Raw genomic sequence first — 14,306 nt, 5'->3', positions numbered from 1 at the left:
CGTAGCAGCTACGGGTCCTATTCTTCTTCGATTCAGAGACCTGGTGCAAAAAAAGACAAGGCCGTAAATGACACGCATGCAGTGAGACAGCCAAATTGGCTCATGAATTCGGGCTACGAAAGTTCGTTTTCAAGAATTAAAGGCGGGGAAAGTGCAAAGACTGTGATGTACGATGAGCCACAAAAAGGAGTAGTTTCATTTCCGAGAACATTATTCTACATCTCTGCTGCCGTCATGTTTGCATCTTCCCCTGTGCCCTCCTCCGCGTGTACCTCTTCGGTATCTTCATCCTCACCCTCGAATTCAAGCTCATCGTCATACCCGTCTTCGTTGTCATCATCCTCCATACCATCGCCACAGTCAATTCCACTGTCGTCACCAAGGATGTCATCGCTGCCGGCTTCCTCTTCAGTCTCGTCTTCGGGTTGATCCTCTCCATGCCGTTTGAAACCTTGGCTATAGAATGTTGGATCCCAGGCACGGAGAGCCTCGATGCCCTTGCGAACCGCATAGACGTCCAAGTCCAGTCCCCAACCAACGATTGGCACTAACATCAGCGAATCGCCTACTTTGTCCAGGTAGTACTTTCGTCCATGAGTATCGCTGGCGTTAGACAGATCTAGAGGGTGATCTGTCTCCTCTGCAAGTATCGCTTGAACAGGGGGAAAAGCGAGCATGATCTGCAAAGCTTCGGCGAGATCTCTCGAATGGGGGTCTTCTGTGGATGCACGCTGCTTCGATAAGACGCTGACATTTCGTTGGCGGCAGGCGTCAGCTGATTGATAAAAACGCCTCAAAGATTCCGAGGAACTGGGTGTCTGATTTTTCATTTGTGTAGCCGTATCCAAAGGTAGGGTTCTATTGGGTCCGATGTCGATGTGGGCACTCATTGTGTCCGCGGCGAGAATATTACCATGGATCATTCTGGTCACGAAAAAGATATCGTCCCGGTCAAAATGAGCCTGTTCCATGGATCTCTCAAGCCCATGTAGCTGCTGTGACATGTGGGCTCTAAATCGGACGTACGCTTCGGGGTGAGTTGCCGAGCGGTGTGCTTCCAACATGCGAGCAATATATCTCTGATAGATTCTGATGGCTGCTTCATCCTGCTCACGTCGATGTGCCAAGTCTCCGTTCGCGGTCGAGACATTCGCACCCATGGTGCTAAGCGTTCGTATCGTGCCTTACAGGCCTGAAGCTAAAAACGATAAGTATATAGGCCTTGCTGTGCGTACATTGTAGCTTACTAGTGTTGGCTTAGATGTATCAAGGTAGGTGCAAAATCCCAGTCGATGCTAGAGCAATGATTGTAGACGGTGGAATGTTAGGAATGGAACGAACTGAAGTTTCCAAGAAGTAAACATATACAGTCTTGGATGAAAAGCAACTTGCGGGCGGTACACGGTACCTAAGTCCTCACCGGGAGCATTCGGACGACCGAGAGACCCTGGCGCCGACAGTGTAGACCCCTCACCGTCGCAACCACAAGGGAATGTCGCGCTATGACGTCAAGACAGCCCTGAAGATGTTGATGTATTGCGTAGGTACATCGGTTCATACATCCCGAGGTCGATTTGACTGTTTGATGAACTGGACTTGTAGCGAGGCAGTGAGAACATGGTACCCGTGATCTCGGGTTCCCCTCCAGGGCTCCACTACCCGGGTAGTATGTTGTCGTCGGGTGGGGGGAAACCTAGATCATCATTGTGAGATAGTGCTTGTTCAACAGCGACATGACGAAGAGCGATTCACGGTGGTCTTGGAAGGATCGTGATGTATAAGTCACGGTTCCGATTGTTATGAATATGCAGGGTCACGGTAACGTCATCTCGGTACTCGCATCCTCCGGACTCAAATCATGGTGAACACACAGCCGGCTTCCCCACGCGGCAACTTCAGGCCGGAATCAGAGTCCGGGGAACATCATCTTCCTCACCCATTGGCGTCAAATCAAAACATTCTGTTATGTCGAGTATATAGTCTAGGCTATGCCTCGGGTTTCAATGAAGCATCCTTCTCACTCAATCCCTGCATCCTCTCTCACATTATTGGGCGAATTCATCTGTCCTTACGACCTGTCACAACATCCCCGACGCATGACAACTTTGAACAATTGACGTCGGAGGTAATCATGGGGACTCCTACCTTCCTAGGTCTTTCTCGAGAGCTTCGAGACGAGATCTATGGGCACTACTTCCGCCTCGAAGACGGCTACTGGCTAAATTCCGATACTTCAAAATTCACTTCCAATGAGGGGACTCGAATTGAGCTAGACTTACGCTCTACCAACCTCCAGATCGCAGCGGAAACACGTGGTCTCGCACTCAAGAACAACGAACTTCACGTAAATACCTGCTGGGAACCATGGGCGAACAAAAGAGTCGGAAACTATGCATACTACCTCGAGGAACTCCATCGCAAGAGAGCGACGTCGCTCTACTACCTCAGTCTACAAGCTGAAGCGCTCCTCCGCCCAGAGGTTTTTGCTCGAGTGAAAGAGCACTACGCGCAGTTCCTGCCCGATTTGTGCAGCTTCAAGGACTCAAAATATGTTGCCGGTCACAGTCGACTCTGGAAGAAAACTCCCTCTACCGTCCGCCAATTTGTTAAATCGGAACTTACGTACATTGTCAAGGAAACACCATCGATAGGCTGGGCCAACAAGCTTCTCACACACTGTGTACCGGATTGCGAACCCTGGTGCGTACCCACGTCAGAGAGTGTCGAAAAAATGTTCTTGTTCATGCCTGACGGCCTACCCGAGACCCACAGGGAAGCCGCAGCTGCAGCGTTCTGGGACGGAGAGAAACGACGATTATCAGCTGCTTCCATGGCGATCCGCTTCTTAAGCCAGGCCTCACAAAAGACGAGACTGGAGATTAGAAAGGTTGTGCTACACGAAAATCGGAAGTCGGTTGCGTGGCCCGAGAGTCATGCGCGTGGGCTTATCCAATTCTGCAAGGAGAATCCGAACATGCGTATCGAGCGTCGTGTGGACCTCTGGAGGAACGCCTTCCCCGCCGGAGATCTGCCGTTGGTAAAGATTCCGAAGTATAGGAACTTCCGGACTATGCCAACCTTTACCATTAGCCGGAGTCTTGTGGGTTGGATTATGGAGGCTGTCATACTGCCGTCTTTGGGCATGCCAGAGAACGCATTCACACTCGTATTAACCGACGAGCCAAATCAGATCATGAACGCGGGTGTCTTTGATGTGGCTATTGAAGATGCAGCCACACAGGCTGCCTTCGTACGTGCTGCAAGGCTTCCTGGTGGTAGGTTCGACACAGGTCGGTGCGAGCCCGGTAGTGACATGCCCATTGTCTACGATGCGCAACAGTGGTACAAAATTTGCAAAATTCCTTTTATCATGGACGGATTCCCAGAAGCAATCGACGCCATCAGAAGGAACACGTCATTAGTGACGTGTGATTTCCCCATAACGACTCTAGACGAGTCAGCACACGTGCAGCGATTCTCAGAGTACTTGCCGATAAACACATCGGAAGACTTGGAGAAATGGAGCGCAGCATGGAGAGCGCGACATTTTAAGACGGGATTTGTGCCTCAGTCACCGGCGCCTTCCTGGCTTGAGCTGCGCAATGAAGACCTCGTCCACCCACCGCAAGGCCCTCAATCTTCAGGGTTGAGCTGGTCAAATCAGGCCTTTGATAGGGGGGATGCACGAAGACGCGAACTCTATGATGCGCTGATGGACGAGAGGTGGGGGAAAGGATGGAGAGATGGAGTGAGAGCGGGAAGGAAGCGGAGGCGAGAATCGGCAGGAACCTGAAGGGGTATACTGGGGGAGCACAAGAGCGGGATGTTGGGGGCATGATCATAAGAACGAGGGTTTTCATTGCGGTCTATATCAACACCTAGGCTAGCGGCTAGTAATTATCCTCTTCTAAGACTTCACATACCCGCATCACCACAATATCCAGAAGAACGCCAACTAATGCATATTGCGACAGACATACCCAAAAGAGCAAGGCAGAAAACACCATCCTTTAGTATAAAACAGTTTCTTGTGAACAAAGGCGCCTATTGAACCTGCTTGATCTTGCACTGCCATCCTGAGTTTGCCTCAAGAAGTGGAAGACTGGCATCACGTTAGCACTGTCACTGTCTCAACAAGCATAAAGAAGAACTCACCTAGCACCCAAACACCATCCTAACTCATTACCCTTGATCTTCTTCGCAATCTTGACCTCGCGGTCAATCGGCATACCATACCCACTCCTCAACAACTCATACTGGAAGTTAAGATCCAAGCACCACTCAGGCCTGCCCTTGAGCTCCTCGATGGCCTTGGGCACAGCGTTGAAAGAATGCCAGCCCTTCTCGCCCATACACACCTTGTTGGCTAGATCTTGTAGCTCGCGGAGGGTGAAAGACTCGGGCATGCCGAGGTCCTGGGTGCGGTCGTAGAAGTAGGAGAGGAGGTATACGGCTTCGGTAGCGAAAGTCTGCTCGAAAGGTGGCTGATGGACGCCGCGGAAGGCACAGGGCGCGATGGCGCATTCGTCGTCTTTGTGGAGGGTCTTCTCGGCTAGGCCGCGGCATTGGGTGGGCGAGGCGGTGGCAGGGCCGGTCATGTTGACTGTGACGGAGTCGCCCAGTGCGTGGCCCTTGGGCATTTGCACCTCGACTTCGCGTGTCATGCCGGGGGCGATGCAAGGGTTGACGATGGGCTTCTGTAGGTACTCCTTGTTGTCCTTGTTGTTCTCGTGGAGGCCGGCGAGCAGGGTGCTGTGGATGTTGTTGCGGGCCTCCATGAGACCGTAGCCAAGGTACGAATGCTGGTAGAGATTGAAGTTCTGGTTCGCAAAGTCGAGCTCGTACCTATGGTCGCCCTTTGCTAGCTCTGTGGGGAGTCCGCCGCGGGGAGTGTCGGGGAAGGTGGGCTCGAAGATGATTTGGGTAGAGCCACCACCGAGATCGAGGACAGCGGCGGTTGGGTTCTTATCCGGGCCGCCAATCTTGCCTAGAAGGTAGTTGACTGTGATCCATGCGTATACTCCCTCCATCTCGCCAGGCATGACTTCGACGCCGTTCTTCTCTTCCGAGACGAGCGGGAACGGGTAGTCGTTGTCGAGGTGGTGGCGCACGGCAGCGAGAATGGCATTGCTCTTCTGCTCACCGAGCTTGCGGAGACCGGCCGTTGCTTTTACAGCGACGGGTGTGCACGACTGGTATTCCTTGGGCACGTTCTTCAGCGCAACGTCCATGAGCACGTCCAGACTCTTGGCAGCGGCCTCTGGGTTGTCGCCGTATGCCGAAAGACCAGAGCCTCCATCTCTCTTGGGTGTCATCTCGAAGTTCTCGCTCTCGAGTTCAGGGCTCGGGCCGCAGTTGTTGAACTTGTAGACGTGGATGCGGGAGCCGGTGCTGCCGGCGTCGATCATAAGGGCATATTGGATGAGCGGCTTGTCCTTGGAGAAGGACTTTGTGCATTCGGCCTTTGCGTCGCCAGCTGCTGTGTTGCCGCCTGCTGGGCGGGATACTGATGACGGTGTTAGCACGTGTCTCCCCCAGCATGTGTCCTCAACGTACCTGCCGGTCTTGAGATGCCATCGCGCGGTGCGACGAAATATAGCACAAGCAGTATGAAAGCAATGACGCCACCTGTCTTCAGGTAGCGCATGCGCTGCCCTTGATTCATGACGGCGCTGCCCTTGTGGTCGTTCATGAATGCGTCCGAATACGTGGAGCGATGGCGCGAGTGTCGGTCGGCTTTGGCGTTTGGGTCGCTGGCGTCGCGATTGGGGTCGACGTTGCGTGGTAGGGAGACGGAGACGCGGCGGCGTGGGCCAGTGAAACTAAAGTAGGACCAGATGCCGGGACGTCGTTGGCTTCCGGGGACCTCAACTCCACTGGACATGGGACTAGGCGACACGAGGGGAGAAAAGGGTCCAAGTTTAGGGCGCGGTCATTGAGCTGAGCTGGAACCAGGTTAGTCGGGGGCGTGTGGCAATGTGAACACAGTTACAGGCAGCGTACAACAGGAGTGACTGTTCAGAGCAGTGGGAGACGAGGTGAAATTGCGATTGGCGTTACGCAAGCCTGCTGCATTCGTGTTCGTGTGCTTGTTGAGTGAGGTCCCTGAATCTTGGCATCAACATTTCCACTTCAGCCCTGCCGCGCCACTATCCAATCGCGCCGGCTTATCGGCGCGGCTATATTTGGCATCGCAGTCAAGTCGAGACGACGTGGTATCTTTTGATTATGCTACAGATACTTATCACCGTATGTCCATCCTTTATAACATCTGGTCTACTGATCCGTGTAGATGTCTTCCCCTGATATGTGATCTATCTCAAACCATGGCTTCATTGCCTCCTCCCTTGTATACCGGCCTCCCATGCTGAGGATTGAGTGCGCTCACTGGCGGGGGTATCGTCTGCGTAGCATGGAGAGGACGGGTAGGGTGGAGCGCTGGGAGGTCGAGGAGCTAGAATGCTTTCGCGAGAGGTCTTGAAGGGTCGCCATGAGCGCGTTCGATAGTGGTATTCGTAAGAGCTTCGCAATGATCGTGCAGAGCAGCGTTCCGTGAGTCGCACATGTTGCCTCGACGCTTCAACCGAAAGACAGTCCAGCCCTCTTCATGACGCTCTCAAAGTCTTCCAGAGTAACCCCTCCCACGTCCTTCTCCTGACCCTTGACCCCGCCGTTGGCCTCGATGATCATATCCTTCAGGACTTCGTCTGGCACGTCTTCTCGCAGTTCCTTGGCTACCCTCCTCAGATGCCCCAGCGTTATCGGTCCTGCAGCGCCGTGTGTAAAGAGCTTGTACGCCGCACTAACTTCTTCCGCGTTGCTCTCTCCCTGGAAGTCGTCGTCGTCATCCTCTTCGTCGGACCCTTGTTCATTCGAGTGTATAGCGATTGCGGCGTATGAGAGGAACGGTACGAACTCGACATAGCCGGTATTGAGAGGGTCGATGGTGGACAAGATAGAGGGCATCTCGGATTTGTCGGGTGTGAGGTTCAGCGAGCTTGGTAGTCGTTAGCATGGGCGCGCTGCTCTCGGGCGCATTCGCGTGACCTACATCAGAACTCTGCGCACATCGCTTTTCTTCAACACGCCCTCCTTGGAGTCTTCATGTTCGGGATGCGACACGGCAAAAAGGCCGAATGCTTCGCGAATCTCCGCCTCTTGCGCCGCGGTGATGCCGTTCTCTTTCGCAAGTTTCGAGGGGCGTTTGACAGGCGGCGCCTTGGTGGGCGGTCCACGGCGTTTGGGCGGCTATCACGTGTTAATTGCTATCCATTACCACGACCTGCATTCCAGAACTCACCATGTCGCGTACTTGCGAGAGTTGAAACGCGCCCCTGTGCTGGTGGGTGTCGCTCGTCATTCCATTCGCTTCGATGACGCGACTGCATGGGCCAGCGCCAAGGAGAACACAGGCCAACTCCCGAACACCCAAATTCTTCGCTTCCAGCCCCCCTCCTTCGTGTTTCAGCTTATAAAGGCAACGCGACTTCCTTCGTGTCCTTTCCTCACAACTCCCTCATTCCATCCCCGTTGCGGCTCTGGACTGCTCTTGTTGCTCGCCATGTCTTGACATGGCACAATGTCGACGCGTCGGACGCGATTAGCGTCGACATCTTCCACTATGAATTATCCACCCCCTGAACCCACCCATCCCCCTGGTGCCCCTCTGGTCTTGCGAGATAGGAGGTGGTTTTATCTGCAGACGAGGAAGTGGACCGACACAATGCTTGACGCGTTGTGTTAGCCCTCCTACTCGGCTGGGATTGGCACAGGCGTTGGCTTGGAGGGTAAGTCTTCTCTCTGTCCATCGCAATGCCTCTAGCGCTAATCAGATCCACAGATTTGTTTGAATCGTCACGATTGTTAAAATCCACAGTGTCGCTAGGGACAGAAGCTGCTTTGCAGAACTCTTCCTAGGTCAGACGGTGGTCACATACGAACCATATGAACCGAACGCGTCAACATTTCATGGACCTCGCAAGCAGGGGAATTCCCCCGACACTGAGATATGGGGTGTTTAGAGGCTGGACCTCTTGTTCTGCAAGAGCTTTCGGCAGTCTTGGATCCCTATCTCAGAGGAAGAAGCCAACAGATATGAAGCCGTCTTCGGACGGTCTTCGACAGGCCGCATGGCCCCTGGCATATTTTGCTACAAGGCACCCGTGGGTTGACGCGTTCAACTTTTTGTCCATGCACGAGGGCCACCTGTGTGGAGACCCTCGTGCATGGCTCAGAACGACTGTTATCGCCCTCTGGCAGTCGGTTTCGCTTCGGCGGAATCGGAGGGAGCGACTCGCCCCTACGTCGGATGCTACCCTGCCATTAGGCAATGGCTCCGGTCGACTACGCGAGCCTCCTCCAACGATTGGTGGCAATGGATGGCTGTATCCGTCACTATCGACAAGGCGACGCACTACGTTCCAGCGCCTTTCGCGGTGAGGTTGCTGCAGCGGCCTCAAAAGCGAGAAGCTCTTACTCCGGGAGGCTCAACCCGGAGATAGGGCACGGAACAGGTCTGACCAACCCGTGCGGCATCGGAACCTTGAATTCCAGCCGATCAATATGGTTACAACACCTTCGGGATGTTGTCTGAGGGCTGTGGGCTTATGCTTCATGTCGACTTCGTCGGCATTTAGCTATTGAGGGCTTTTGAGCACATACACGTCACACACGCTGTGGTTCTATGGTTCGTCATACACGTTACACACGCTATGCACGCCATACACGTTACACACGTTACACACGTTATACATGTCCGTCCCTGTGGGGTGTTGGATTTGAGGGAGTTGTCTTTTTCGACCTTCGACCTCTTCTCATCCTTCTTCCATTATCTTAATGGGGGATCGATATCCGCTTCTAAAATTGCTAGAGCTTGCCATTACGGATTTTCACGTTGAGCAAGTGTGGACAGTGAAGCAAGAATAAACAACCTCATCTACCCCCTTCAAGGTGGTGAGGCCTTTGTTACTCAACTCCGTTGAGCCGATTTGATGGCTCAAGGGCGAGGAATGGAGGAGACATACTTTTGTTGCACCAAATTCTTTGGTAGTGACAACGTTATTGCAGTTTTCATTTGTTGACTGTGTGTGATGTCGCGATGTCGCTGGCTTGGTGCGTGGCTTCGGATGACTGTGTAATTGTGCAGTCTCCGCCCGCATGGCCAGCCAAGTCGCCTCCGTTACCGCACATGTCAATGGCATGGTGTTGATAATCACTAACACTTCTTCCCGGCTCTCACGCTGGCAATATCAATGCAATGCTTTATCTATCTCACTCAAATCTTGTGAAGCCTGCTGTGACGTTCTTCTGTGCACTTGCCGTAATCCTGCGTCGCCCCTTTCGATCGTGGCTCCTCTGCAGCGCCCTGCATGCTAGCGTGGGCGAAGCTCACGAGACCCCACCAGCACTGCAGAAAACCATACTATCCCCACCATATCCCGTCTCCCGGCACCAACCGTTTCGCGGCCGCGGTCCGACCTCACGAATCACATAGCTGGCATGTTGGCATACATCGCTGTTGTATCACACGCAGCGACGTGCTTACACACGTCCTTCTATTTCAGGTAGCGACCGCTCCGCTCTTCTAACAAGTATGGCATGGGAACGCGTTAGATTGCTTGTCAGCAACTACGCCTGATCGAGCCAAACGAACGGTGGACATTTGATATTCCTGCAGCATGCCTGTACCCGCAGCACTACCTACCTTGAAGAATCGATATTCCCGCGACTACTCCACAAGCACTAAGCTCATCGAAGCATATGGGCTGCCATAGGACGCAGGGCATAAAAATCAATGTTAGCACAGCTCACTCAGCATAGACTCCAACATGTTCATGGACGTACTTCTTCCGTCTCGTCCCAAGAGCTGGATCCCTTCCCACTTGATATACCGTCGTTCGTCTTTGGTCCAAGTAAGTTGACCTCAATATGACCTTTCTAGCATCGACGCCTCTTCTAATCGTCGTCGGTACTATCGTATTCTACACACTCAGCCGCTTCTTCTTGCGTAAGAACAGCCATGATCTTCCGCTTCCTCCGGGTCCGAAAGGCATTCCTCTCATTGGCAACATCAATGACTTGCCCAAGCCTGGAATACTCGAGTGCCATCATTGGCTCAAGCACAAAGACCTCTACGGTCCCATAAGCTCGGTCACGGTCCTAGGTCAGACGTTCGTCATCGTCAACGATGCGAACGTAGCAGTAGAGCTGCTGAGCAACAGGGCGGCGATCTTTTCAGGGAGGCCACATATGGTGTTCAGTGGAGACATGTACGTTTCTACGCCTGTACCAAGCGATCGAGATGACTGACTAAGAAGCAGGATTGGCTGGACAAAGACTTTGGTGATGCATCAGCCCGATCAAAATTTCAAACACCATCGTCGCAATATTGCAAAAGTAGCCAGCTCCAGCACGTCTCTTGCGGTCTTTGATCGCGTTCAGAACGAAGAGGCTGCACATTTCCTCCTGAATGTCATGGAATCTCCCAACGATCTGTTCGAACACATCAGGAAAGAAGCAGGCGCTGTCATCTTGAGGATCACATATGGCTACACGCCTAACGCGAAGGGACCGGATCCGCTCGTAGATGTAGCAGGGCAGGCAATGGCCGAGTTCGCTGACGCAAGTGTGCCCGGAAAGTGGCCTGTTGATGTCATGCCCTTCTGTAAGCTTGCCTCCTTACCGTCAGGCTACCATGTGTGCGTTAACGCGCGCTGACTTCGAAAAGTACGTTTCCTCCCAGACTGGTGTCCAGGTACCGGCTTCAAGCGTACAGCTCGGCAGATGGCAAAGACCTTGATACGCACGGCCGAAGAGCCCTACGCTTTCGTCAAATGGCAGATGCAGGACAAGAAAGCGAAGACATCCTTTCTCTCCCAGGCCATCGAATCTCTCGGCTCAGACGCGTCCATGGAGTACATCAACAAATGGTCCGCTGCATCCATGTATCTGGGTGGCGCGGACACCACCGTCTCGTCGCTGATGACGTTCTTCCTGGCCATGGCCGTCTTCCCAGAAGTTCAAAAGAAAGTTCAAGAGGAGCTGGACCGTGTAATCGGCGGGGATCGACTTCCGATCACTAGCGATAAAGCAAGCTTGCCGTATATTGAGGCCGTGGTGAAGGAGACGCATCGATGGCATCCTGTGGGGCCCATGTCGATACCCCATTCCTGCACCCAAGAGGATAGCGTCAACGGGTATAAAATACCGAAAGGAGCGATGATCATGCCTAACAACTGGTACGCATGATCCTGCAAGAGGCAGACGTGTTCGTAGCTGACAGCACATAGGTGGTTCACACACGACCCAGCCGTCTACCCCGATCCTATGGTCTTTCGCCCCGAACGCTACATAGCGACGCCAACCCATACCGCGGAGCCTGATCCGCGCACATGGACATTCGGGTACGGGCGTCGCGTTTGCCCTGGGCGCTATGTCGCCGACAACGCTCTGTTCACGACGATTGCCCAATCGCTCGCTGTCTTCAACGTCGAGAAGCCTATCGAGAATGGAAAGGTTGTAGAGCCTAGGGTTGAGTTCGAGCCCGGTGTGGTGAGCCATCCGAAACCGTACCGTGTGAGCATCGTGCCGAGGAGTGAGAAATGCAGAGAGTTGGTCAAGCAAGCGGAGGAAGTGTACCCATGGGGCGAAAGTGATGCTGAAGCTTTGAAGAACTTGAGATAGATGCTGATGAACGCGGCATGACGCGCTCCGAAGTGGAGATCTGAGCTCGACAGGTACTCCTCGCGCGAGTCCGGAAGTCGCGTCTAGGCGGACGGTCTTGGCTGTTCACGTGTAATTATCCGATGTGAGACTATACAGGTCTAGACAAATGCCGTGAGTAAATCCACATATGAGGTTGTCACAGTGGAGCGACTGCTGCAAGCCAGGAACGATGCGAATTGATTCTTGGTACGGCATATGAAGTTATCGTGATTGCCATTCGGGAAGTGGAGGACAGCCTATCCTTGTCTGGACAAGCGTTCCCGAACTCGAGCCGCAACCCAGGTTAATCCAACGCGTGCATGCACGCGGTCGTCACCGACAGAAAAAGAGGCTGGCAGCTACCCCGGCTTTTTACGCTCTTACCCCAGTAAATTCCCCGCATACAATGCAGATCTCCAACGAAGATACCAGAAAATTGACCGAGGCCATGCTTTTCAATTGCCGCATGACATCGTGGCCAAAGTTCCGTTGCCGGCGGCGCCCATAAACAACGCGCAAACCGCCTGCAGGGTGTGGCAGCAACGATCGAACGTACACGATGTTGCCCTCAATCAAGCGCTCTCTTGCTGTCGCAGCTCTCGGTGCCTTTCTAGATGCCGAGGCCGCTCACATTGCCTCTAGGTCAAAACCAATTACGATTCCAAAGTCAGCGCCCAACGATGCCGGTATTCCCTTGGACTCTTTCGTCTCGTATTCTTTTGAGTTCTCGTCATGGCCCGACTTTACTGGTATGTGTCCTGCGATATGCCAAATACTCGCGACAGTTTGACTGACGATCATCGATTCTAGGCAATCTGTCGCATCCCAATGCCTTCTCATACAACCTCATGAGCAACCTTGGCAAGCTGCAGGGCTCAATGCCAATCGCTCGCGTCGGCGGCAACACACAGTAAGACGTTTCCTTCTTCACAATTTTGGATACATGTGGCTTACTCGACGGACAGGGACATCGCCATTTTCGATGAATCGCTCGAGACCAGCATCGTCGGCATCATTCGCCCAAACATCTCCGCCGACTACCCGACGATTATTACCATCGGCCCTTCCTACTTCGAGTCCTACAAAACCATGCCTGAGGGCACGCGATTCGTTCACGGCTTCAACATGGGCGCCAACTCCAGCGCTGCAAGGACCGCGACATGGGCATCTGTTTCGCACGCCTGCAAAGCGATAGGAAGCGATCTGCTGTTTTGGGAGTACGGCAACGAGCCCGATCTCTTCACTGCATCTGGATACCGACCTGACAACTGGGCCGAGGCAGACTATGTCTCCGAGTGGTTGAACGGCACGACTGCCATTGAAGAGGCCACCAAAGCAGCATGCCCAGATCTCGCTGGCACCAAGTTCATGGCACCGAGTTTTGCAGGCATCGGAGTCAACGACTACTTCAGATTGGACCCCGTCGAAGTCTTCAAGCAGGGATTGGACGAGAAGCAGAACATCGGCCTGATCGCTTCCCACAACTACATGGGTGTCTCTACCAACCCTGGTATCACACTACAAGGCACGTTGATGAACCACAGCAGTGTCCTCGCCAAGGCAGACGAGCAAATCGGTGTAAAAGATGGTATCAAGGCACTGGGAGACGCGCTGGCTCCAAACGTCCCCTTCGTCATGGGCGAACACAACTCGCTCGCCCGACAGGGACGACCTGGTCTGAGCAACAGCTTCGGCGCTGCGCTGTGGGGTGTAGATTGGAACACGTATCTCGCGTCGCAGAACCTTACCCGCTCTCACATGCACCAAGGAACAAACTACCGGTAAGTAACCATTCCTCTTGCACGAACTTGTTCGCGAGCTGACAGTATCCTCACAGCTACCAATCCTGGCAGCCGATCGAAACAAACCTCACAGCAAGAGGCACCAAGCCGCCATACTACGGCAACGTCGCCGTCGCAGCCTTCATGCACAAGCCTTCATCCGAGTCTGAACTCAAGATCTCAGCGCTGCCCTCATCTTCCATCTACGCAACCCAATACGCCGCCCACGTCGACGACACGCTCGCCCGCATTCTCCTCGTCGACCTTCACACATATAACACGACCGCCGATAACAACTACACCACACCTTTCGCACGCCCGGTAGAGAAGTACTCTTTCCAGCTACCGAGCGACTGCAAGGGTGAAGCTCAGGTGCAAAGGCTGTTGGCCAATGGAAGCGATGCTATCACGGGTATTACGTGGAATGGGTATAGTTATAACTATGAGCTTGATGAGGGAAAGCCTGTGCGCATGGACAATGTGACGTGTGGGGAGAGTGTGAACGTCGATGGGAAGGGTACGATGAGCGTGGAGTTACCCTGGAGCAGTGCGGCGATTGTTAGTCTAGCTTGCTGAAGAGAACTGAACGAGGATACAGTATCGATATCGGCCTGATGCGCAGCAGTTTTATTTCTATTCTACTTGCGAAAGAAGCCCGTCTTCCTCTTGATGCTGTCTCACAGGTATCGTACTGTTAGCGAGACCTTTCTTCATGCAATGAACCGCCATGACAAACTGCATTGCTCCGAATGTGTCAACGAAATAACCAGTATCTCAAGTAGAGGCGCTAGACCCAATTTGGCTTTGCTGCAGGCTATCTCA

At 53.4% G+C, this 14,306-nt stretch overlaps 6 protein-coding genes across 6 annotated transcripts; 3 read left to right on the top strand and 3 right to left on the bottom strand.

Moving 5' to 3' along the window:
- Positions 1 to 215: 215 nt before the first annotated feature.
- J4E93_001951 (uncharacterized protein) lies at positions 216 to 830 on the bottom strand (the record flags this gene model as incomplete). Its single annotated transcript, XM_049339899.1, has 1 exon — positions 216 to 830. The coding sequence occupies one exon, from the start codon at positions 828 to 830 to the stop codon at positions 216 to 218; it is 615 nt and encodes a 204-aa protein (XP_049202221.1).
- A 1,301-nt stretch (positions 831 to 2,131) lies between these two features.
- On the top strand, positions 2,132 to 3,793 carry J4E93_001950 (uncharacterized protein; the record flags this gene model as incomplete). Its single annotated transcript, XM_049339898.1, has 1 exon — positions 2,132 to 3,793. One exon carries the CDS (start codon positions 2,132 to 2,134, stop codon positions 3,791 to 3,793), a length of 1,662 nt encoding a protein of 553 aa, XP_049202220.1.
- A 251-nt stretch (positions 3,794 to 4,044) lies between these two features.
- Positions 4,045 to 5,884, bottom strand: J4E93_001949 (uncharacterized protein; the record flags this gene model as incomplete). The annotated part of the gene is made up of 3 exons (XM_049339897.1): positions 4,045 to 4,102; positions 4,156 to 5,506; positions 5,557 to 5,884. The coding sequence occupies 3 exons, from the start codon at positions 5,882 to 5,884 to the stop codon at positions 4,045 to 4,047; spliced, it is 1,737 nt and encodes a 578-aa protein (XP_049202219.1).
- Positions 5,885 to 6,579: 695 nt separating this feature from the next.
- On the bottom strand, positions 6,580 to 7,303 carry J4E93_001948 (uncharacterized protein; the record flags this gene model as incomplete). The annotated part of the gene is made up of 3 exons (XM_049339896.1): positions 6,580 to 6,997; positions 7,052 to 7,248; positions 7,301 to 7,303. 3 exons carry the CDS (start codon positions 7,301 to 7,303, stop codon positions 6,580 to 6,582), a joined length of 618 nt encoding a protein of 205 aa, XP_049202218.1.
- Positions 7,304 to 9,927: 2,624 nt separating this feature from the next.
- On the top strand, positions 9,928 to 11,682 carry J4E93_001947 (uncharacterized protein; the record flags this gene model as incomplete). Its single annotated transcript, XM_049339895.1, has 4 exons — positions 9,928 to 10,268; positions 10,320 to 10,663; positions 10,727 to 11,237; positions 11,289 to 11,682. The coding sequence occupies 4 exons, from the start codon at positions 9,928 to 9,930 to the stop codon at positions 11,680 to 11,682; spliced, it is 1,590 nt and encodes a 529-aa protein (XP_049202217.1).
- A 580-nt stretch (positions 11,683 to 12,262) lies between these two features.
- Positions 12,263 to 14,060, top strand: J4E93_001946 (uncharacterized protein; the record flags this gene model as incomplete). Its single annotated transcript, XM_049339894.1, has 4 exons — positions 12,263 to 12,452; positions 12,514 to 12,613; positions 12,669 to 13,484; positions 13,541 to 14,060. The coding sequence occupies 4 exons, from the start codon at positions 12,263 to 12,265 to the stop codon at positions 14,058 to 14,060; spliced, it is 1,626 nt and encodes a 541-aa protein (XP_049202216.1).
- Positions 14,061 to 14,306: the final 246 nt, after the last annotated feature.

Source organism: Alternaria ventricosa, assembly GCF_023758065.1.
Source record: "Alternaria ventricosa strain BMP 2768 chromosome Unknown scaffold_3, whole genome shotgun sequence".
NCBI classification, from domain to species: Eukaryota; Fungi; Ascomycota; class Dothideomycetes; order Pleosporales; family Pleosporaceae; genus Alternaria; species Alternaria ventricosa.
The sequence above is the reverse complement of the archived record's forward strand: the minus strand, read 5'-3'. Positions and strand labels throughout refer to the sequence as shown.